Source organism: Camelina sativa, chromosome 16 (genome assembly GCF_000633955.1).
Source record: "Camelina sativa cultivar DH55 chromosome 16, Cs, whole genome shotgun sequence".
Lineage (NCBI taxonomy): Eukaryota > Viridiplantae > Streptophyta > Magnoliopsida > Brassicales > Brassicaceae > Camelina > Camelina sativa.
Window position 1 is genome coordinate 15,248,697 of NC_025700.1, and position 10,325 is coordinate 15,259,021.

Genomic DNA, 10,325 nt, shown 5'->3' on the forward strand with positions numbered 1-10,325 from the left:
TGATATAGTTTCACTCATTATTAAATACATTTTTAATTATAATTATTTAATAAAAATAACATTTACTCATTACAACCATTAATTCAATATTCTCAGTTAAGATCACTTTGTCATTATGATTTTTTTAATTGTAGCTCTTTTCTATAATTTTTCATAAAATATCTTATATATTTTAGAATACTTTAAATAATGTTTTTTGCAAAGTTACGTCTATTTTACATAATATTTTTTGTTTATAAGTTTTCATTTTGATGGTTGTGTTTTTAGTAACAGTTTATGTTTAATGTTTATGTATTCAAAATATTATATTATATTCAAATGATTTCATAATGTATAGTTTTAAATTTTAAATTTATTTACTTTTTTCTAAAATACTTCCCCTCCGACATCGCGTTTTATCTAACTATAAAAATTATAATTACTAATTTTTAGTCTAATTATAATACTCCATTCGTTTCACAAAAAATATTCTAAGATTATTTGAATGTTTCAAAATAAGTGTTGTTTTAGATTGTCAATATTTAATTTCGTATAAATTTTATAGTTTAACCTCAAATCCATAAATGAATATCAAAATCAATTTAAATTTTATGGATATCACAAAATATTTAATATCTTTTCTTAATTTGTATGAAAATTATCAAAATGTGAGATCTGTCTTAGATCTGGCATGTGTTGCGTTAAGCGTGAGAGAGATGACTCGAATTCTTCTTCTCCTCACAAAATTAGAATAAAAAATTCCTAATAATATTTGTTGCTTGGTTCCCTTTATACTATTTAAGAATAAACTATTTTTTCTTGTGCATTTAAGAAGAAACATTTTTTTTAATACAAATCTAATGATACATAATAAATATTAAAAATACTGAAATAAAAGAAGAAAAAAACAAGTTGACAAAAACTAAGCAAAACATAAGTAAAACATATGCAAATAGTCTTTGTCTCGCCGCAATAATCATATGTGTCCATGTGTAATACACAGCGTACAGAACTACTTGGACTAGTCCAAATAATGTGCATATCCCAAATGAAATTTGCAAAACAAAAAAATATCAAATTTCAATCAACTCATGTTTTTCTTTTCCAGAATCCGATATATATGTAAATCACGTATTGGAATAAAAAACTTTCAAACATAATAGGATCCAAGGGTAGAAATGAGATGATGCTCCAAACTATAACGTATGCGAACATCGCAAACGCTACCAATAAAGAAAGACATGTGCTCGACGCTCTTGGTCTTCACAACCCTCATCTGCATTTTATCATCATTTACCTTACTAATGTAAAAACAATTGTTTTTGAGATATATAATATATAAATTAAACTTAGAAACTTCACTTACCACAACAGATATGGGAGCAACATACATGATGATGTTGCATACGCAACAAACATCACCAATCACCAACCGCTGAACTCCTCTAAAATCTACTAGCATAAAGATCAAGGTTGCAAATGCAACCACAAGCACGATCTCAACTATCAGAACTGCAATGATCAGTCGTCGCTATCTAGGCTGATCGCAATACCTGATAAATATGAGTAGATACATCGCCATAATGGTCACTCCTACTGCATTAGTAACAAGGGTAGGAGTGCCAAAAGGATGCACTACTGGTAATCCATAAACAATCCATACCATACATCTCCCAAAAGTAGCTATGTATAGTATGGATGTCCTCTCCCCCACAGATTGGTTCCTAACTATGTGTATAAGTGCAGACCTATTAATAAAATTGATAAACCAAATTAGTAAGATATTAATATAATTGCATATATTCCTATTTAAAACTTTTCCCAAAAATAAGTTAATGTATAATACAATTTCTTAACTCGTGAATAAGTTTTTTTTTTAATTGATATTAGATAGTTTGATGATTTCAATATTTTGGTGGAATAATGTATGCATTTAATATAATTATATTACTCCATTTTTTCACAACAGTGTCATTTTAGGATTATTTTTATATTTCAAAATAAATGTCATTTTCAATGTATAGTTTGGCATAAATTTTCTAAATTAACCTCAATTCCAAAAATGAATATCAAAAAACAATTTAAATTTTAAAGGTATAAGAATTCTTTTTGAATATATTTATTAATTTGTATGAAAATTGTCAGAATATCACTTATTATAAAATAGATGGAGTAAACTATATTCAAATAATGGATTGATAATCAACAGAAAAAAATATATATAGATTTCAAAATATACGAATGATCCAATAAACACAACTATACATTGAACCGTTGTAACTTTTCATAAATAACCGTTTTAACGAACCATCACGACTTTTCAGAAAATATCCAAAAAGTACCATTAAAAAAACACAACTGTTAGTTGCATTTATTCGGATTGTTATTATATATAGATTTAGCTTCGACTTTTTCCTCTCTATTAGACATATAATAAATTAATCATACATAATTTCTCAATCTTTTTATTGTATCAAATGAAATGAATATTTCACGATCAATCCTATGTCTTTAATTGTAGTTTTTGTTTTGGAAATTTATTCTTAACTTGTCCAAATGTTCTAGTTGAGGGCCCGATGCTACAAGAATTTAAACCTACTTTTCTATTCAGTAACCAACATATGGCCCAAAGTGAATAGGCTACTTGCGAAAAGTTGCAATGAATCAAATGTTGCATATATTATAAACAATAGCCCTAATAAAGAGTGAAGCTGAGCTTAAACACCCAAATGAAACACTTTCCTGTGACCACAACAATGTTTTTGCAAGAAAAGAGCTTATCGATCTTTCTCTCTTAAGATCATTCCGGTGTTAACATATTTTTTACCTTAGAGAACCACAACATAAACGAATGAACAAAACCCATGAGCCAGTTGAGATTTGAGGTATCGGCGTAAGAACAAACCCGGCCCACCTTCGGAGATCAAATAAGCTTCTTATGATCAGATCCATTGAAGCTCCAGTTGAACCATTTTCTTGTGGACCTGTCTTTACTCTCTTGTCCGCCTTTCTCTCCCTGATCGTTGCCGCTACTTCCATTGCTCAAGTTGTTTTACTTTGTGTCTTCACGACAGAGAAGGACGAATGGATTGTATCCCTTTGCTTTAGCAGTTCATCCACCTGCACCATCATCCATCAAAAACTTGGAGATGTGGTCTATGTGATGTGCTTTCTCATTGGTAGCACAAAGCTCATTCAGTAAAAGAATAAAACTGTTATAAAAAGATATGAGAGATTCATTATCAACGCACAATTTGCTTCTCCTGCGTATATCTGTTGGTAACTTCTTCAAAACACGCTATAGCCTGCAAATGAGTATAAAAATTTATCAGGTTACATGTCTTCCTAGTAAATACTACTAACTGAGGTCAATAGTAAAAATTTACTTTGTGGTACTCTGCCTCAAACTGCCGCAACTCGTTTCTCTTTCTTATAATCTGAGCTTCAATCTCCTTCATCTTCTCTGTTGTATCCTCATAACTGTTGGCACATAGTGCTTCAATTGTGTAGGAAGAAGTCCTAAAGTAGTTATTACCTGAAAAGTAACTAGTGACCAGTTAAACTAAGGTCTCAGAAAGAGAAGATATACAATAACTAACTCATTACCATAAACTGCAAATATATGTGTGCCAGCTTTCAGTTCCGAAACCTCACAAGGTTGAAGACCTTCCAACCGCTTGAAGAAAGCAGATTCAGGGTCCTTGGCTGCAGCTAACTGAACAATAACCGCAATGTGGTTTTCCTTAATACCGATGCACATTCTAAGATGTCAGCTAATTATGGAAGGGAAAAAAAACATTCAGCACTTGCATACCGCATTGACTGTCGATTCCTTGCGGTATACTTGAAAATGCAAGAAATACATGCCAGCTGATGTTACATTGCATGTTTCCTCACTCTCTTCCTGCAAGAACAAATAGAAGCATCATGCTTTCTCAGGTATTAGGATAAACTACGAACAATACTCTTTTATTACTAAGAGAAACATTCTTTGTACCTGTAAGGCCAATCTATAGCCGCCACTTGAATCTTGATCAAAATAAAGCAACTGAGAATATAAAGTTTTCGAAGTTAATCACGGCATTAATTAGATGAAAACAGCTTCCAAGTTCCGAGCATACCTTAAATTGACTTTTTGTTGTTGATGTTACTCTAACAACTACCCCTGATTCAGCTTGTGATACGGATCGTGGTATCACGTAGACCATGAAGCCTTAACTTATTATTAGATTATTAGGTTTCCTTTTCATATTTAGATTAAGGATTTGGAATATTTACTTATTAAGGTTTAGGTCGGTTGTACTAGGGTCTATAAAAGGACTCCTTATCCTAATGAGAATATCAAGCCCCAAGAATTAACCTTAATCTCTAAGAGAGAATTAGGGTTAAGAGGGAGCTAAGCTTTCAATCGTTTCTTAATTCTCAAGCAAATAGTTGGTTCATAACAGCTTGTTGTTCAGTTATTGTAACTCTAAAAGAATGAGCGCATTGCTTGTCTACCTGATAAGAGATATTAGATTAACTTCGGTTCTAATGTACGTACACAAAGAAATAAGAAAGTGGTGTAGTCATGATCCCTCACCTTCCCACTAACTGATGTACCAATAGGAAGGGGCCTAACTGTAACAGTTCCGTTCATAGCCTCTTCAAGAACATTGGCAGATACACTAGTCTTGAAAGGCACACCTAGGTTTCTGAATGTTGACAATTATAAGGACGATAAAAGGTTAAATACAGAGGATTTGAAACAGAGTGCTTTCTTGAGAGAGCTGTGGGGAAAGAAAAAAAAAGAGGTAAACTAACTTAACCTGAACAATGCCACAAACATTGTATTTACAAGTCAATTTCCATGTCCATTTCATTAGCATCAAGTGCCTATAATATCAATAAAACAACAAATCTTATTATAGCGACAAGAATGCGTTTTAAAAAAAAAAAATAGATAAAGTACTTTGACAAGTGAGACACTAAGCATACAAAACAAGAATCACCACCTGAAATCCTCCACTATCATATTGTCTTCTTTTTTCAGGGTCAGACAAAATGCGATAGGAAAGTTCAACTTCATTGAAAAGATTAGAAGCTTCAAGATTGTTGTTAGCATTCTTGTCCGGATGATACCTGTCCATTGTTTTAAATCCAATATAAGAAGAGGTTTCATGTTAAAGCATAATCATCCAAAAAACAAAGGTATTAACTAGGAAAAAACATATGAACAGAACAAAGAACAAGTTTGAAAGCTTACTTGTGAGACAAGTTTGTGTACGCGGAATTGATTTCCTGATCGTTTGCGTCCTTTGATATAGAAAGCACCTCGTACGGGTCTCGTAGAGCTGACGAACCTTCCACCTTTTTAGCACTCATCGTCTCACTTTTTCTTCTCCTACGAAAAATTGTCTCAAACTCGAAGGAAGCACCAGGGGAACTATAGGATAGTATCTTCAATAGAGGAATTGCACGATGAACAAATGAAGCCAGCAACGAGGTTGACGAGAGAAGAGAAGCAGAAGAAAAAAGATTGTCTACGAAGACGAAACTAAATATAAGGTTTTACGTTTTGCACTAGTAAGGAAAAAAATGATTAATAAGGAATGTTTATAATTTAAAAGTTTGAATTAGAAAAATTATTGAAAGTAGGATTTTAATTGAATTTGAAAGAATTTAAAATTCTGCATAAATCTGGTGTTATTCAATTTAAAAGAATTTAAACGAATGTACTGTTATTCATTTTATTGATTTTAGAATTCTATTAAAAGCTAATTTATTCAATATTAAGATTTTTTTTAATGGTAATGTGATTTGATTAGAATTTAATAGAAAACAAAAGAAAAATTCTCAAGGAAGGTTTATAATTTAAAAGTTTGGATTTGAAAGATTATTGAAAGTAGGATTTGATTGAATTTGAAATAATTTAAAATTCTGTATAAATCTTGTGTTAATCAATTTAAAAGAATTTAAAATAATCTACTGTTATTCATTTTATTGATTTTAGAATTCTATTTAAAGCTAATTTACTCAATATTAAGATTTTTTAATGGTAATGTGATTTGATTAGAATTTAATAGAAAACAAAAACAAAAAAAAGGATGTAAAGAAACAATTCCCATCCTTTATGGTGTCATTTGGAAATAATTTGTGAAGTACATTAAAATCTTAATATTACTTTTCATTTTAATTCTTTTAAAGTCAGTAGTTGAATATAATACCCCCTTACAGATTAGTTTTTTAAGATTTAGGATTTATCCTTTAGAATTTATAATTTGAAAGATAAAGTTTAGTTTTAATTTTCATGGTCTCTTTGTGGAAAAAAAAAACTAGTAATGGTATTTTTTTGGAACAAAACTCAATATTTTTTTCTTTAAATTGCCCATAATTAATTAGATTAGTTATTGGTTTAATTGTTTTAATAACACTGAAATAAAATACATGTGAAATTCTGAATTTCATTTTGAATCTTGACATATATATCATCACAATGACAATTCTGTTTAATATAAAATATAACAAACAATGAATTGATGAAAGCATAATAATATGCATACAAAATCGAAACACTCCCCATTAAAGAGCTTTTGCATCTTTCTCCCAATATCTGATAAAACCATTCCCATGAATATATATATGCCTACAAAGAGCAACTCGGTGATGAACAGTCACCAAATCACTTCTGTTCTGTCTAACGAATGAACAAAATACCAAATGACCCACAACAAATCAGCCTTTCTGGTCAACCAAGCTTCTTATCAGATCCTTTTAGGTTCAAGTTGAACCATTTCCTCTTTGATTTGTCTTTACTCTCTGTTCCCCCTTCTTCTCCTGCACTATCCCCATCGCCTTTTGATTCCTCTCCGTGAGCTTTGCTGCTACTTCCATTGCTCAAGTTGTTGCCGCTTGGTGTCTTCACAACAGAGAAGGTCGAATGGATTGTATCCCGTTGCTTTAGCAGTTCATCGACCTTCACCATAAACCAAACACTTTTAGAATGACAAAAAAAAGTAAAATATCTGATATGGCTCCTCTGGGACCATGTGCACAAAGTTTACAAACACAATCTCTTTTCAGAAACATCGAGTGCTAATTAAAGTAGAAAAAAGATTCATCAAACGTACAGTTTGCTTCTCCTGTGTGTATCTGTTGGTAACTTCTTGAAACCGCGCCAACGCCTTGCAAAAGAATATAGGAAATTATCAGGTTACATGTCTCCCTAAAATACTGACTGAGCTCTCAAATAGTAGAAATTTACTTTTCGGTACTCTGTTTCAAACTGCCGCAACTCATTTCTCTTTCTTAAGATTTGAGCTTCAATCTCCTTCAACTTCTCTGTTGTGTCCTCATAGGTCTTTGCACAAAGTGCCTCAATCGTGTAGGATGCAGTCTTAAAGAAGTTATCACCTGAAAAGCAACTAGAGACCAGTTAAACTACAATCTCAAAATTTCTCCAGCTATCGTAAATAAAGTACAAACTCATACCATAAACTGCAAATATATGTGTGCCAGCTTTCAGTTCTGAAACCTCACAAGGTTGAAGACCTTCCAATCGCTTGAAGAAAGCAGATTCAGGGTCCTTGGCTGCAGCTAGCTGCACAATAACCGCAATGTGGATTGCTTTAATACCTCTCCATATTATAAGATGTCAGCTACAAATTTAAGGAAAAGAGCTCAGAATTTGCATACCGCATTGACAGTCGAATCCATTCTGTACACTTGAAAATGTAAGAAATACATGCCAGCTGATGTCACCTTGCCAGTTTTCTCACTCTCTTCCTGAAATAACAAAATAGACGCTTAATGCTGTCGCGGAATCTCCATGAGAAAAATGGAAAAGCTGTTTTAAGAACTAGCGAAAAATTTCTTGTCCAAAGACAGTTCAATAATGGTGTAAAACTAAGACCAATATATGATTTATACCTGTAAGGCCAATCCATAGCCGCCACTTGAATCTTGCTCAAAATAAAGTAACTGAAGATGGACAAATTTAGAAGTTAGTCATAGTGCTAATTAGGTGACACAAGTTACAAGTTAGCCACCAGGGACACGGAGCATGCATTGAATACACTGAACATTATCAAGATGGTCAGTAATGGCATTTCAATCATACCTTAAATTTACTTTGTGCTGTTGAAGTTACTCTAACAACGACCCCTGATTCAGCTTGTTGCTCACTTATCGTAACTCCAAAAAAATGAGCGCATTGCTTCTCAACCTGATACAAGAAATTAGATAACTTTCAATTCCAAATACATAATGAATTCAGGTAATAAGATATTCGTGTAATCTGAGTTGAGTTCACACCTTCCCACTAACTGATGTTCCAATAGGAAGGGGCCTAACAGTAACAGTTCCATTCATAGCTTCTTCAAGCACATTAGCAGACACAGTAGTTTTAATAGGCACACCTAGTTTGCTGAAGTTAACAATTATGAGAATGACAAAAAAGGTTAACACAAGAGGATCTGAAGATTGCTTCCTTAATGAAAGGTAAACAAACTCGAACCTGAACAAAGCTGCAAACATGGTATTTACAGTCCCAAGGTTAGACAAATCAATTTCCATATCCATTCCATCAGCATCAAGTGCCTATATATAATATCAATAAAACAACAACTCTTATTTTGAAGCTGCGAGAAAAAATGTGATAGTGTAGACAACATTAACAAAGACCGAAGAAGAAGTTATATATATATATATACCTCAAACCCTGCATTATCATAGTGCCTTCTCTTCTCTGGGTCAGACAAAATGCTATACGAAAATGCAACTTCCTTAAAAAGTTCCGACGCATCGGGATTATTCGCGTTCTTATCCGGATGATACCTATCAATCCATACACAAATTAGGAGCAATCTCAGATTTTAACAAAAACGAGAAGAAACCTTGAAGAAATAAAAATTGTGCATACAAGAAGGTTGAAATTGAAGCGAGATAAGATAAATCTTAATGAAGCGAATCAGAAACTGAGCGGAGATTGGGGAAGAAGCATACTTGAGAGCTAATTTCCTGTAAGCGGATTTGATTTCTTGATCGTTAGCGTCTTTTGAAACAGAGAGAACCTCGTACGGATCTCGTCGATTCGTCGGAGCTGACGAACCTTCAACTTTCTTAGCGCTCATCTTCTGTCTCTCTCTCTTAACCTCCGCCGCTGACCACACAAATGTTCTCCGAATTCAAACGGGGGGTTAGCAGATCCACAACGCGTATTATTCAGGTGAATTGAATCGAGGAATTGAAACCTCGGAAGAGAAACGAGGATCTACAAGAAGAAGAAGAAGAAGAAGAAGCTCAACAAATAATAAGATGAGATTTGGGGAAGAAGATCGAGAAAAGCTAAACGATACGAAACAAAAGGGTTTCACCAAAGGAGAGAAGAAGAAGTTCCCAACAAAACAAAAAAAAAATCTGTTTCTTATTTCTTTTTTTTATATTCGGATGACGTCATTTTTCATAAGAAAACAAAAGAATTTTTTTTTTAAATAATAATAAATAACTCGTTGATTTTTCAAAATTTTCCCTAAACGAAATTACTTATTTCACATCTCTTATTTACTGTTTTTTTTTCAGTGACTTTGGGTAGTTTTATCATAATAAGGGTGGATTTTATAAGTGGTTTTCATATAAGTTATTTGTGGTATGGTCACTCAAATATTGAAAAATTTAGAGTATGTGTTACATTGATTATAGGGCAATTGTTATAAATACCACTAAAATAAGTTTTTATTCCAAAACTAACACAATTTAGTTTTTTCCAAAAATACCACTAAATTGTATTTTTTCCAAAAATACCACATAATTGAACTAAAGTTCTAATACTAAAAACTAATTCTGAAAGAGACTTAAATATCGGTGTATTAATATTTTTGATTGGTCTCGTAAATGTCGAGATAGGGTGCAGTTTATCAAAGAAAAGGCGAAAGAGGTCTGTTTAGCACACACTCTCATTGGGCATGGAACTGGGTCGCAGGTGGTGCAACATATTGCGTGGAAGCCTCCACAGGAGGGGTTTGTTAAATTTAATACTGATGGTGCTTCTCATGGAAACCCGGGACCTGCTACAGCGGGCGGGGTGCTTCGAGATAAGGATGGGAAATGGATATTTGGGTTCTCCATTAATATTGGTCACTGCTCGACGACATTGGCTGAATTATGGGGGGTTTATTACGTACTTTACTTTGCTTGGGCACGGAGAGTTCCTCGGTTGGAAATCGAAGTGGACTCAGCGGTTGTTGTTGGTTTCTTTGACAAAGGCATTGCTGATACGCATCCTTTGTCACCCCTAGTACGGTTGTGCTATGGCTTCATTTCAAAGGACTGGTTAGTCCGAATCTCCGATGTGTATAGAGAGGCGAATC

The 10,325-nt window shown here is 33.1% G+C and overlaps 1 protein-coding gene and 1 pseudogene across 1 annotated transcript; both read right to left on the reverse strand.

Annotated features, from left to right (window-relative positions):
- On the reverse strand, positions 2,804-5,343 carry LOC104750655 (annotated as a pseudogene).
- On the reverse strand, positions 6,474-9,358 carry LOC104750656 (chaperone protein dnaJ 15). The gene is made up of 11 exons (XM_010472484.2): positions 8,962-9,358; positions 8,670-8,793; positions 8,474-8,556; positions 8,272-8,383; positions 8,078-8,182; positions 7,888-7,938; positions 7,654-7,743; positions 7,450-7,558; positions 7,223-7,371; positions 7,089-7,142; positions 6,474-6,934 (listed from the first exon to the last, which is right to left on the reverse strand). Exons 1-11 carry the CDS (start codon positions 9,087-9,089, stop codon positions 6,707-6,709), a joined length of 1,233 nt encoding a protein of 410 aa, XP_010470786.1. The 5' UTR covers positions 9,090-9,358; the 3' UTR covers positions 6,474-6,706.